Genomic DNA, 14,385 nt, shown 5'->3' on the forward strand with positions numbered 1-14,385 from the left:
AGACATGGCTGACTCCAGGATCCCTGCTCTCTTCCTTATCTGTATCGAGGCTTGTCAGGGCAGGAGGTTCCCTACAAGGGCGTGACAGAGGCCACAAGTGACACCTGTATCGCAGCACAGACGGACAGGTGACAGATCCCAGGCAGAACAGAGCCAACTAAGAGAGCAGCTAGACCAACACAGCAGATAGTAACATCAGGAGAGAGACCTGACAGGAGGAGGACGTGGAAGAGCCCCCAACACGGCAGCTATCCCAGGGAATGCCCTGGGCCCAAACCAGAGTGACAGAAAAGCCCTTTCAGGTTCAGCTCGAGCGGGAACATTGCACCAATGGAACCGCTTAGGAAAGCAGGCCCCCAACATGCGAGGGGTGCAGAAGACGGAACACCTTTGGCCAGAGAGCATGACAGTGATTTACAGAATCCCTGAATATTCCTTCCCTGGGACCTGGGCTCCTGGCCTGCCGTGGGGGACCCCAGAGGACATGGGGGCCGGCCCTCTTCCCTCTGGCTGGCTTGTGCCAATAAGCCTGGGTGCTGCCAATGTCTGCGGAGAACAGCCCAGCTCTCTGAGGGCCTCCATGATGTGTCAGCCATGTGTTCCTGCCCCAAACAGCCACATAAACCTCAGCTGGGCACCCATACCTCCCAGCATGCATGGCCCAGGCCCCTGCTTGGTAAAGCTTAGCACTGAGAACCACCCAGGAGACAAGCCAGGTGAGCTGCAGGGAATACGAGGTGGAATAAAAAGACCCACAAAACCTAAGCAGCCGGAAGGAGCCCTGAGAGCAGATGTGGGATGAGCCCAGGCCAGCAGCCCACCTCCATCTCCTTGAGCACAGGGTGGTCCTCAATCCCAGGGAAGAGCACCCTCATGGCGTACGTCCTGTAGTCGAGGAAGGGGATGCCGGCACCATCCAAGTCGCTGGTCAGCTCGTGAATGTCGGTCTGCAGCTCTGCAAAGGCTGTGGCCAGACAAGGTATACAAGGCAGGTGCCACACTGGCCTCCAGGCCCCCAACTCAGTGCTGGGCTCAAACCCTGGCTCTGCTGTTCACTGGTTGGGTGACTTTACGGAAACGACTGTACCTACTTGTGCCTCAGTTTCCCTAGTCCCAACACAGGGATAAAAACCCCTCTGTCTCTCAGTTGTCACAGGATTAGCCAAGACAAGTGCAGAGGAGGGGCAGGGACCAGGTCCAGGCTGAAAAGGGCCCTTGTGCCTCACACTGGCATTTGGGAGTAGAGTAACTCTGGGTGCTGGCTCTTCTGCCACCTGGGGGAGCCTGCTGCCAGCCCTGGCTCCCTTAGACAGCCTCCTGGGAATAGAAGGGGCGTGGCTAGGGGTGGGAGGCCCTGGGAGGCAGTGGTCCAGGGGTCCAGAGGCTGTGGGCTCTGCCCAAGCTCCCCAGCCCTCCACACTGACTACCCCACACGCACAGTTCAGGCCAGCTCTACACTGCCCACCCATCCCAGGCAGCTCTGCCTCTTTCAGAAACAAAGGCAGGCAGGGGCAGGCCACAATGGAACATTCCAGAACTATGAGATATCAACTGTGCAGCAGCCCAAGGGATGTGCTCTCTGATCAGGAGCCAGAGGAACGCTTTGTGGGCCCAGGGAGATGGCTGGCAGGTTTGAGAGGAGGGCCTTCATCTCTTGGGCGTGACTGCTGGGAGTCTGGTTATCTCCACCTGGCTGCCCTGGAGTGCCCGCCAACTGCTGCACCCGCACACGTGCAGGCAGATCAAAGCTTTGTGCACACCCATGTCAGTGGACAGTTGTCTTCACCCTAATGGAGGCCCCAACCTGCAGAACTCCCCTCCTGGCCCCCGCACAACTTCCTGCATCCCATTAGGACTGCCCAGTGAGCAGGCGGATTTGTCTGGGACCGAGGGGGGCTCCTGGGTCAGGCAGGGTACTGGAGAAATGGACACCCTGGTTCCAGTAAAGTTAACAACCTAAAGTCAGGCCTGTTACAGGCACGAGTGGTTCAAATCCCACTCTGCCACTTAGCTCCCTTTCCTCATTCAAAAACAAGAATACTGTTGGTGTCTGCCTTCTAGAGCTGTAGGCGTTCACTAGTCAATATCCGCAAAATGCTCGAGGTTGCGCCTGGCACCTCACAAACATCCTATAACTGTCAATTATCATTAGTGCTGCTTCATTTACCCTTTGTAAAACCCCAGACTCCTCAGACGAGGCTCCAAGAGGTACACAGAGAACCCAGGACCATGCATGGGTGGAAATTACCCCAGGCTGGCCCGACACTGGGGACCTAGCCATAAGGAGCCAGCCATCTCATACCCAGCCAGGGAGGCCGGCCATTGTGGGCCAAGGCTGCTGTCAGCTGCCTAGAGGCCACAGGCACATGCATGGGAGCTGAACCTACCCTTAAGTAGCCACTGTGCAGTCCACCACAGCCCACAGCTGTGGCCCCAGTGCCCACCTCCCTGCTGCCAGCACACGGTCCCACACACCCAACCAACAGAAGTGCCCTCAGCTCTGCCAGGCACAAGCCAGGACCTCGGTCACTCTAGCTTCCCCGTGAAACATCAGGCAGAGATGGGCAACCCCTGGGGTCACCCCCACTGTTCCAGCTTGGGGTGGAAGTAGCCCAAGGGACGTGCTCTGACACCCTGACTCTTCCCACTGACCCCCTAGCCCATTGGTCACCCATTTCTGATGTCTATGGCTCCTGCCTGCCAGAACCCACCTCACTCTCTGGAGACCCCCAACCTGCCCTTGGGGTCCACCCACTGTTCGTCAGGGACTTAAGGGGCACAGGCTTGCGGGGACATGTGAGCAGGTGCGACATCAGGGATTGGCCAGAGTCAGGCGCAGTGGGGAAGCTGAGCCTGCCCACTGCAGCCATCTTATCATCCCAGGGAACGAGGAGCCCCAAGATGAAGGGATTCCTGAAGATGGAGCTGACAGAGCGTCCATTCTGGAAGTAAGTGCACCTGGCACTTTCCATGTGGAAGCCAGTCTGAGCTGATTTCTGCCACTCACAGCCCAGGATCATGACAGACACATGCCCCATCTTAGGAAGATGACTCCCTTAGACTGAGTTCCCCGAGAACAAAGACTAGCCCAGCCCGGGTCCGACTGTGCTGAGGGACAGAGGCAAGGCCCCACTCCTCAGCACGCCGCCCAGTGGCAGGCATGGAGCCACCACCACACTAGCATGTGTATACACAATGCTAGTATACACATATATATATGTGCAGCAGGCTCTGCACAGGCCATCATCTGGATGCCACGCACGACCCCCCTGAAGTGGGCACCAGCACTGTGCCCCTCCTACAGATGAGAAACTCAAGCACAAAATGGTTACATGTCTGTCCAAGGATCTACAGCCAAGCTGGGGCACAGATGAAGGCTCTCTGGCTAAAGAGTCTGTGCCCTAAGCAGCACCCCACAGAAGCTGTACCGGCCCCTGGCTCCAGTCAGGCCCCTGCCTACCCCCCTGGGACCAAGCCCCATACAACAAGGCCATCCGGAATATTGAGAACTGAGTGGAGTTGGCAGTCAGGACAGGGTCTGGCTCAGAGGTAGCAGCAACCTCAGCAAGCCAAGCCCTGCATCCTTGGAACCCCCCATGCCCCCCATGCCCACAGCCCCGACAGACCTTCCTTGCACTCGAGGGCCACTCGGGACTCCAGGTTGTCCATCTGGAGCTGGAGCCGCTTGAGGGTGCGGTCGGCATCACGTGACTTGCGCTTGTAGGCAATGAGCACGGCCACGATGACCAGCAGCAGGAGGCCCCCACCCCCGCCAATGCCCACGATGGCAGGCAGGGTCAGCAGGCTGTCTGAGTACACCTGCAGCATGCCTGGCGAGAACTCGAAGCCACCGGCCCGGACCTGGGGTGGGGGTAGGGGGTGCAGACTGCTCAGGTGGCACAATGCCCACTCGGAGCCCTTGAGACCCCACAGTACCTGCCCCTGGCCCAGCGTGCTCAGCAGGGGATGGGGATGCTGGGGACCCAGGGTAGGTACCAGTCCCACTGAGGGGCACAAGGGCTCGGTGAGGACAAAGATGGGGTTTACACTGGAGCTGAGCTCCCTTTGGGCCAGAGACCAGTCTGGATGCCCTGGGTGGGGCCGGGTAGTAGGTCAAAGGCAGGAGGGACCCGCAGGCTGCAGCACAACTGCATGGCCAGGGACGCACCGTGACCTTGTGCTGCCCTGTAAGGTTGGGTGACTCGCAGAGTAGCTGTGTCTCTGACACGGTCAGGGCGCAGGGAGTGGAGCCGATGAGCACGGTGTAGTTAAGCCTCGAGTTGCCTGGCGCTGGTGGCAGGAGGTTCCGGCCCTGTGGGGGTGGGGGTGAACCAGAGTGCCCCACTGGCCCCTGCTCGCAACCCACCCCTGCCACCCGATACCCGTACCCCCACCCGCTGCCTAAGGCCCACCTTGAGGATGAGTGGGGAGCTAGGCTTCAGCTCCAGGAGGCCAGTGGGGCTGAGTGGCTCCAGCACGGGGTCGGGGAAGTAGAGGAAGGAGGAGGCATTGAGCACTAGCAGAGCACGCACATCATCCATGACAAAGCCCAGCTCGTCGGGCCGCTCCCCCAGCTCGGGTGGGCTGCGGGTGGGGTTGTCCACCGAAGGGGCCCGACACACCATGGTGGTGTCGTTGTACACCAGGCAGCTCTGGGGACAGGTACAAGGACACTAGGTTGGCTGTTCCTCTCATGGAGACAGGCTCCCTGAGGGGCTACAGCCACGCATGCATGCAGGGCAGCCAGGGCTGGATTCCTTCCTCGGGGCCTCCACTGCAGCTATGGTAGCTTGAGCTGCACTGGGCAGGGGGACGCGCGGGCAAGGGAGGACTCACGTTCTCCCTCTCGACACCTCCATACTTGGCCCGGATACGGGGTTCTCGGACGGTGGCCAGATTGGTGCCCGTGACTGTTAGGAGGGTCCCTCCACTACAAGATGAGAGGGTGGGGGTCAGGGGGTGAAGCTCTGCCCTGGCCCAGCACAAACAGGTAGGGCCAGAAATGCCACCTGGCTTCCCGGAAGACGTAAGTAAGCAGGTTACAACCTCTCAACATCAGAACTCCGATTGCAGCAACCACACCTCAGAGTGGACAGTGGTTCATCATCCTGAGAGCTGTGGCTTGGACATCTTATCTTTGTTCATCTTTTAAGAGTACAGCACCACAGAGATTAGAGGGATTTGTGTTGCTGCATCCATAGCACAGCAGTGACCACTGTCTTAAACTTTGCTGTTTCTGTTCCCACCCTCAGAAACAGACCAGGACCGCATAAGGAGAGTTTGGCCACATCCTGCCCAGCCCTGAATCACTATTGTAAGGAACCACCATTGTAAGGAAACTCCGTCAGAAATTCCACTGGTTCCTCCAAACAAACAAACAAAATATTTGGTGGTGGGACCGCACAAGAAAGGAGAGCCCAGTGCATAAGCTGGGTGTCTTGAGTGGCCTCACATGGCACAGGGGAGCCCCGGGGCTCAGGGCGGGCTGGGGCAGCCCCACCTGTTGATGCTCCACTCAGGGTCGATCTTCAGGATGGTGGGGTCCTCAGTGTAGTTGTACTTCACCTCAGGGTTGGTAAGCTGGGCACGGTTGATGTTGATGACAATGGGGGCGCTGCCAGGGATCTGCCCAGGGGGCGTCAGACACCGGATCTCCCGGGAATTCCTCCTGGAGGGGCCCAGGGTGACAGTCAGGAAAAGCTGGAGCTCACCTCCCAGCTGGGCTAAGTGTGTCAGGCTTCATCACAAACAGGTGATGTTTGGGCAAGTCACTCCCCAGGCCTCACGAGCCCACCTGTAAAACGAGAACCTGCCTCCAAGTGACTAATGAAGGTTATGGCCACTCTCCCATCAGCTTCTCTGAGGGGCCAGGTGTGTGTCTGCCCACCTTGGACCCCAGCCTGCCTCTCTCCTTTCACTCTCTCCTGCTTGGTGTTCGAGGGCTTGTCTGACTGACCCATCAGTTGAGGGGTGGATCCTGCCTGCCCCACTCACTCTCCAGGTGACCCAGCCAGCAAGCCTGCCCATGCCCAGACTTGCTCGAGCTCAGCCCGGGTGGGCACCATGAGCAGTTCTGTTGGGTGGTAAGGGGGCTTACAGGGGTCTCAGCGCAGCCTTGCAGCAGCCCAGTCAGTTGCCCAGGGATGGCTGGTGGCAAAGAGCCTTTGGGACTCTGACGTCCCCACCTGCTGCAGCGCTGTCTCCACTTAGCCTGTGCTTCTGATGCTGGGAGAGCTGGTGTGCCACGCTCAGTGCCAACTCTGGCTACACTTAGTGATGCACACGCCTCCCCTCTACGCTGTCCCCTGATGTGAAACTCAGGCTAAGTCCAGGTGTGGGCTGTAAACAAAATGAGCTAGCCAGGGTGGAGGGACTGGGTCACCCCGACACTGGGCAGCCAGCCAGTCACTGCCTACACCTGGGTTCCTGTCCCCTTAGCTCCTTCAGCACAGCTGGGGGGCCCCGCTGCCACCAGGCCAGCAAGCACAGCAAGGCTGCAAACACCAATAATTTGTCTGATGACGGGTAATTACTGCAGGAAAATATTTAAAGGGCTGCTCCATTATCATCCCTAATCTAGAATTATCCACTTCAAGCCTCGGGGCTTTTAAGATTTCTTTTTACACTCTTAAAATTTTTTTTAAAATACTTATTATGTTTCCAAGGAATCCCTCCACCCCAGGACAGGGAAGTTGTGCCTGATCGTTGGACCCAGGCCCTGCCCACCTGCCAGCTCTGCCTGCCTGCCTTTCCCACTCTAAGGTGACCTGTCTCAATGGTAACCCTCTCAGATTCTGATTTCTATAGCGATCACCCTGGCCAGGCTCTCCACACTCCCCTTGTTTCCCAGGCAACGGGAAGGGACATGCAGCCATCTGAACCAACCACCACCAGGGTAAAGGCAGGCTAGGCCTGGCCCCTCACTCCCTGTCCACACCCCTTACCAGGAGAAGGAGCAAGGCCGGCCGCCGATAGACACAGCCACATCACTGCCTGCATTCAGGTGGCTGCCCTCGATGCCAATCCAGGTGCCCCCTGAAAGAGGTCCCCGGGCAGGGCTCACACGGTAAAAGGTTGGAGTCTACGAAAAGAAGGAACTTGTTGGAGTCCCAGGAAAGACCTGCCCCTTGGGCCAGAGGCCTGTTTGTATCTGCAGCGATGCCTGAATCTGTGCTCACTGGCTCTCGGACACAGCCCATAGGCAGGGAGCACAGGGAAGCTGGAGTCAAGCCCCCGAGACGAGGAGGGAGGGAGACCAGGAGCAGAGGTGTGGCTGCACAAGGAGGTGTACAGGAAAACACGGAGCCCCTCACGTGAGGTGGCCTTTGGGCCAGGCCGGCCCCTGCAGAAAAAGGCCTCACAGCCCCTCAGCCCCCTCAGGAGAGCCCCGGGCCGGGTGGGGTGGGGCTTACCACAAAGGTGAAGCGCTTGGGCGACAGGGCTCGGAAGCGGGGGGAGCAGTCCCGCACGCACACCTCCACCAGGGCATCATGGGCCCGCACAGTGCTGGCGTCACCAATCTCACACACGATCCTGCGGGGAGCCAGGGAGGCTCAGTGAGCTCTGGGGCCAGTGGGCTGCAGGCCCCCCGCCCACGCAGGAGGCACTCACTGCTCGGCGCTGATATACTCGCTCTCCATGGGGCTGCACAGCACCTTGCCTACACGCACGCCCAGCTGCACGTCCTCGAAGCGCAGGCCCAGGTTCTCACCCATGATGGTGAGCCGCGTGCCTCCCTGCCGAGGGCCCGTCTCGGGGGACAGCTGTGGGGAGGCAGAGGCTCAGGCCGGTGAGGGCCATCCTGGGCCAGGAGGGGCTGCACACGGAGGCAGCTGGGCAGTCAGAGCCACCCCCAACCCTGGTGGCCCAGGAGGCCCATCTACCTTGAGAATCTTGGGGTCTGCGCAGCGGCTGCCACCATGGCGAGCATGCATCCAGGCGGCAGGCGAGTCATCAGGGCAGTGGGGACGCAGGGAACAGCGGCGCTCGGCCACACACCAGCCACACTCGAAGCGAGGGTCAGCTTTGAGGCAGAGGCCGCAGCTCTCCCGCAGGGCTGGGCACTTGTAGAGGTGGGCTGTGGGGGCCGGGGGGACACCGTCAGCTCGGCCCGCCCATGGCCCCGCCCCTGGGGGTTGCCCCACCCGACTCACCCTGGATGTTCTGAGGGTTATCGATGACAAAGTAGTTGTTCCACACCACTGACAGGTTCACAGGCAGGTCACTGATGTCATTGCCCTCATAGAAGTACTACAGGCAGCAGAGAGGGTGGTCAGGCCATGGCCCCATGGGGCAGGTCAGGGCTTGCGTGCCCCTCCTGGCCCACTCTGGGACTTGGCGGGGCAGGGTCTGGGGGCTTTGCCTGTCCAGACTGGCATTTCCAATCTGAAGCTGGATACCTCACAGAACCGCCTGCCCACCAACCAACCTAGGGGACTAAGCCTCTCCCGCCGTGCCCAGCTCTCCCTGCGTCCCCACCCCAAGGTCTTCCTTCCCAGGGGCCACAGCACCCACTCTCCAGCCAAGCCTGTCCCCAGCAGCCACACGAGGTATACCCTCCAGGGTGACTTCCCCACTTTCCCCTTTAGTCAGCCCCAGCGAGATCCCTTGAATGGGTAAGCAGGAATGCTCTGTGAACCTCCGTTTCTTTGCCAAATGAGCTCAGCAATCCCTGTGCTGCAACTGCTGCCGTGCGAGTTCTGTGACCCCCGTGCCCTAGGGGCACTATGCTAGGCATAGTCTGGCAAAAAGCACTGTCAGGTAAGGCTCAACCACCCCAGGAAACCCACTGCTCTCCTGATTACATCCTCCCTGAACAGATGGGGAAACCAAGGCCTGCCAGCAGTCACAGCAAGTCAGAGAGGGCCTCAGGACTGTCAACTCAGCACCACTCCCTCCACCCACCAGGGAAGGTTTTGGCTCTGCAAAGATTACCATCACTAAATCCACTGAACATGATAAAAAGCCTTGAAAATATCATCCTATTAGACCTGAGGCTCCAAACATGGCTGCTTACTGGCACTCAGGCAACACCCACCCACCTGATAGCGAGCAAACGCAAAGGCAGCTGTGAAGTTTCTGTCTGGCCACAGTGGATAGAAGGAGCTGGGTGCTTGGGCGCTGTTGCCCTGACCTTGGCCCTCTGGGAAGTACTGGGTGATGACAGCATGTGGGTGTTTCCACACATCCTCAATCTGCTCTCCTAACCACGCCCCAAAGACCCCACACAAAGCCACACGTGTATCCTGACACATCTAAGTTGCCCACTCCCATGTCCGACATGTCCTCTTTCCAAAGGTCTGGGTGGCTCTTGGCAGCCAGCACACTCAGGCCACCTGCACACTCAGGCACACCCGAGGGGCATGGCACTCACCTGGGGAGCCTGAAGTGTCGCTGAACGGCTGACTGTGCTCATGAGCAGAAACCAGTTTCTAAGGCTGTGAGGGTGACCAGCCCAGTCCAACAGAAGGGATCCCCAGAAGCCCCCTGCTGGCTCCAGCCTGCCTTACCGAGGAGTTCTGGCACTGTAGGCTGGAGCTATTGAAGCGCAGCGCGGTGACGCGGGTTGGGCTTCCCGGGATGTGGAAGAGACACTCGTACCCACGCTGGCCCGACTGTGGCTGTGGCAGGTTCCGGGCAGCCAGGGTGATGGGCTTCACCACTCCCACCGGCACATAGATCTGGGTGGAGGGTAGGATCTGCGGGCAGTCCTGGGGGTGACAAGGCTTCAGCTGAGCCCAGACTTGGAGGCCAGTGAGCAGGGTATACCCCACTAGAGCCCAGACTGCAGTATGTGTGCATGGCCTGTACTTCTGGGGGGAAAGCACCACTGTTCCCACTTTACACACTGGCAGACTGAGGACCTCAGAAATAGCCAGCTGAGCCAGCGGCAGGAAGCCTCAGTTCTGTGCTTCACCAAGCTGTGTGGCTGCGTTCTGCGCCCCTGGGCAGACCCTCTCTCCTCTGGGCCTATTGTACCCTGCCTAGTGTTCTAAGACCCCCCTGTTTAGCCACCAAAGGGCCTCATCTGGCCCACAGCTGCAAAGGCCCTTGAGACAGACGCAGCCAAGAATGAGGCGTTGGGGCTGCAAGCTCAGCTGGGGGCCCGGAGAGCATGTAAAAATAGCCAGAGCCAGGCAGAAAAACAGTCGAGGCCCCCAGGGCCAGCATTTTGACAACAATAACTGATGCAACAGCAGAGCTCCCTTGCAGCACACTGGCAGCAGCCGCGTGAGGAAACGGCCCCACGGGCACGCCACTGAGCTAGGCTTTAAATAGAGATGCTGAAAACAGGCCGGAATCCCCAAGGCCTGCAACAGTTCCCAACAGTGTGGGCCAAGGCCCAGCATCAACTCTGCGGCGGTTTTGGGGCCTGAGGAGGGGGCCTGGACTTGGATATGGCCCCTTGGGGGGCACTGGGGAAGCAGAGCCAGCAGGGTATGGCCAGGCATGCTAACCACTTACCCTGGGTCTGCAGGGTGCCCTCGTCTCCACCAGGGAGAGGCAAGTGACGGTGATGTATATGGAGGGCCACTGGCCCTGAACTCAGGGGGCCTCACCTATGCCGGCACTCCCCTTGCCACTTTGAAGGGGTGCTCAGCCCAGCCCTCCTGCTGCCTCCCCAGACCTTGGCTGCCCCTCCTGGGCCCCAAGCAGCCCAGGCTTGTCCCCGCCACCAGGACTTGTCTCACTGTTCCCGTCTGCACACACCTCCCGTCTGCACACACTATCTCAGTTGCCTGGGGGGTCAGCACCACTGTCAGTCTTCGGTGTAAGATCTATGCCCCTCCAGCTAGTCTCTTTGCGGCTGGGCCTCAGCACCTGGGGACCCCAGCCACGAAGAGGGGTCAGCTCAGGGCTCTGACATTCCTTCCAGGCCCTGTGAGTGGCCTGAGATCAGGCTGAGCTGGAAAAAGATGGACCGTGTGGATGAACACACCAGGCTCGTCCTCGACAGTACCCGCCTCCCCGCATTCGAGGGCCTTTGGGTCTGTAAACTGGCTCAAGTCTGGGAAGTGAGTGAGGGGCCACAGCTGTTTATACGATTCCAGACAGACTTTTATTCACAACTCTTCTGCTTATACAGACCAAGTAAGAATTCAGAAAACTGCCCCTCTATTCCACTTGTAGGGACACCATGACCAGGGCTAGTCCCTCCCAGTAAGGAGGTTGCCGGGACGGAAGGCACATGACCCTCCTATGGAAATGCCAGCCACCCCTCTCATTCCCGAGAGGCCGGATCCAGAATTCCTAGCAGAAAGTCCTAGCTGCTGGGTTTGGGCTATCTTACAGTGAATTCAGGGCACTCCACGTGCGACCTCTGCCAGGGCATCCACCCAGCACCAGCTGCCCCCTCAGTGCCCTTTCTAACACGCTCTGGTGGCTCCCACCTCAAGCAACCCAGGCAAATGTGAGAGAGCAGGGACGGAGCAAGGAACGGGGTTCTTGGGAACGCCTTCCTGTGGGGTAGGGAACCAAGGCACTGCGTAGTGAGACTGCTCCTGAGTGAGGGGTGGCTCCAGATAAGAAACCAGAGCCAGAGACAGGAAGGGGGCTCCTGGGCTGGGAGCCCAGGTCCTTCCAAACAATGTTACCGCGTAAGTCTGCATATGTTACACTCCTCAGAAACATCCCCATTAAACCTGACACTACAGCTTAAGAGGAAGCATCTGCAGAACGAGTCCATCCCCTAATAACCCTCCGTGGACCCCATGATCACCCCCGGGCCAACCCTGCACGGGCAAACTCCTCAGGAGGGGTCTGTACTTGCTGCCCCCCTTCCCCTGGACATCATGGCCCACACACATCAGCCCTTCTGAGGTCCCCAAAACCGCAGTGTCACTAACCCACTGGGATCAGTCAGTCCCACCAGCTTCCTACTGCCCAAGGGCCTCTGCCCACCCCCAGGACACCATGACCCAACTCCTCACACAGAGTACCCTCGCAGGGAAGCCCATGCCCACCCCCTATGCCCGCGGCTCTCACACCACTCGCTCTCACAGACACCCAGATGCCCAGGGTCCCTGCGGGCTCTCAGCCTGCACCACACTGCTGTTTCCTCCCATGATGTGCAACAAAGGTCCAGAGGGTGATGGTGGCGGGGTGGCCAGGGAGGCTCTGTGAGGAGGGGCCACTGCATGGCGGGAGCCCTGTTCCTCCTCTGCCCCAGGCCTGTCGATGCAAGTCCAGACCAGCTATAGCCCCCAAGGGCCCTACAGCTGGGGGACCCACACACTCTAGTCCTGCCGGTCCCACCAATAGGCATGGTGTCACTGCAAAGGAAAGGCCCTGGCTCCAAGTCCCAGCTCTGTACCTGTAGGATGGACACGGGGACCCCTGCCTGTTTCCTCCCTACCTGGCAGGTCCTGGATCGACCCATCCTGGTTCTGAGAGTCCGGGTTCCAGGAGTAGCAGCCCTACTGCTCCTAAATAAAACCAGTGCCTTGCCCAGGCTCCAAATAATTACTATCTAATCATTATCAGTTACCACGCAGGACCTCAGATGGCTCCAGGAGTTGACCAGCTTCCCTGCAGGTTAGGCTGACATGGTCCTTTATCCGCATGGACTCAGGGCACCAGGCCTATCCAGCCAGACATCTCACGCTCCAGGCTCCCACAGCCCTACATGGACAGTGCCCTCCCCACATCGTCCCCCAAGGGTCTGCAGGCCCCAAGCAGAGGCCCAGAGACAGGGGTTTGTCTGAGGCTTCTCTGCCTTCCCCGAGGATCACAAAAGAGAGCCAATGACCACCAATAAACGCCACTGGCTGACCTCAGGGCAAGACAGCCCTGAAGGACATCCACAGCCCACAGACTTCGTGGCTGGCATCCCAGCCCCCCACAGAAGGTCTCCCAGGCCTGCCTGGCGGCATACCCAGTTCTATTGCAATCCCGAAAACCCCGATGCCCCAGATGGCCTTACCTCGGACACGTTAACGCGGCCCTCCAGGAAGGCACAGTCTGCAGCGTCATCTGTGCACACGTGGCGGTATTTGCACCAGTGACAGGGGAAGGAGCCATTGACACATGACAGGCAGCTGCAGGGAGAGAAGTGGGGCAGTGAGGCATCCTGCGCCTCCCAGAGCCGCCACGCAGGGCCGCCCCATGCTGCCTCCTTGCTGCTCCCGCAGTGGTTATTCACAGGGCCACGCCACAGCCTTTGCACGGGCTGATCCTCCACCTGCTCAGAGGACTTCTGTGTCAGCTGGTCTCACCTGCTGAACTGCCCCGTGCTCTCCTCCCTCTTCACTGCTCTTTCCCCAGACCCTCGATCACGTGACAGACAGTCCACTCCAGAGCTAGCCGACAGAACTTTACTAATGATGGATATGTCTAAAGCCTACACCATCCACTACGGTGACCACTGGCTACACCAGGACACACGTGACAATTAGCACTGGAAATGTGTGAGTGGAACTAAGGAATTACATTTTAAATTCCACCTTGTCTTAACTTAGATTTAAATTTCAGTGGCTAGCAGCCTCCATAGAGCTGGACCAAGCCATAAGAGATATCCACCACCCCAACCAAAACACAGGCTCCACCTAGGAGAAGCTTGTCCCATTTATTCCGAAATGTCCCCAAGGCCTGGACAGGGTACTTGTGGTGCTCTGGGGCCTGCAGCCTTGTACAGGTGGCACTGAGGCAAATGCTACTGGCTAGTCTCGAGAACCTCCCAACCCACCAGCTACCCGGCTTCTCTTGAGACCCAATTCCCTCTAGCTCTGGAGTGTAGCCCCTGCCCCAAAGATCTGCCTAAGACAGAGAGGTTGTACCCTGGTAATAAAAACACTGAGGCCACATTAACAAAGGCAGGTATGGCTGAGGCTGAACCCCACTGCCCCTATACCCCATGCTGGCCCTTCCAAGCTGGGGCCCCTCCAGGTCAGGGATGGGGCTGAGGGTACCCCTGGGCCCAGTGCCGCCGGCCCATGGCAGGATGCACAGGAGGTCCTCAGCCTCTCCCGTTCTTCCTGCTGCTCAGAGTCAAGACAAGCAGCACCAGGGAGAGTTCCCACCCTGGCTCTCCGTGCCCTTGTCTCTCCATACCCCCAAGCCCCAGGCACACCTGGGGTGGCATGAAACAGAGAGGACCTAGACCCAGACCCCTAGCTGTCCCCAAACATCAGGGACCGAATGCCCTGTCCCATGGTACACCATTTCCCATCTAGATGATTCAGCAGCCTCCCATCAAGCTTCCTGCTTCGCTCTGGTGCCCACAGGCCATTCCGCTCCTGAGGCGAGTGGCGAGACACTCCCGGTGTGAATCGGTGCATGTCACTCCCCACCCACCCCACCCGCTCTGACCACAGCTCCAGCTTCAGGCTCATCTGGCCCCTCTGCCTGGCCAGCTGCTCTCACAGCAGGTATCACCTCTGTGGCCCT

The 14,385-nt window shown here is 59.1% G+C and overlaps 1 protein-coding gene across 2 annotated transcripts in view; it reads right to left on the reverse strand.

The window, feature by feature from the left end:
- Window positions 1–14,385, reverse strand: part of PLXNA1 (plexin A1) — a 60,016-nt gene that overhangs the window by 22,991 nt on the left and 22,640 nt on the right. For both annotated transcript variants that reach the window (XM_033087151.1, XM_033087150.1), the window contains exons 9-21: window positions 12,923–13,037; window positions 9,510–9,710; window positions 8,154–8,250; window positions 7,884–8,077; window positions 7,612–7,763; window positions 7,413–7,533; window positions 6,945–7,081; window positions 5,501–5,668; window positions 4,837–4,930; window positions 4,413–4,652; window positions 4,169–4,312; window positions 3,627–3,861; window positions 822–964 (exon numbers count right to left, since the gene is read on the reverse strand). In XM_033087151.1, coding sequence (XP_032943042.1) covers window positions 822–964; window positions 3,627–3,861; window positions 4,169–4,312; window positions 4,413–4,652; window positions 4,837–4,930; window positions 5,501–5,668; window positions 6,945–7,081; window positions 7,413–7,533; window positions 7,612–7,763; window positions 7,884–8,077; window positions 8,154–8,250; window positions 9,510–9,710; window positions 12,923–13,037 — 2,041 coding nt within the window. The remainder of the gene's footprint in view (window positions 1–821; window positions 965–3,626; window positions 3,862–4,168; window positions 4,313–4,412; window positions 4,653–4,836; window positions 4,931–5,500; window positions 5,669–6,944; window positions 7,082–7,412; window positions 7,534–7,611; window positions 7,764–7,883; window positions 8,078–8,153; window positions 8,251–9,509; window positions 9,711–12,922; window positions 13,038–14,385) is intronic.

The sequence above is a fragment of the Rhinolophus ferrumequinum genome, chromosome 19 (genome assembly GCF_004115265.2).
Source record: "Rhinolophus ferrumequinum isolate MPI-CBG mRhiFer1 chromosome 19, mRhiFer1_v1.p, whole genome shotgun sequence".
NCBI classification, from domain to species: domain Eukaryota; kingdom Metazoa; phylum Chordata; class Mammalia; order Chiroptera; family Rhinolophidae; genus Rhinolophus; species Rhinolophus ferrumequinum.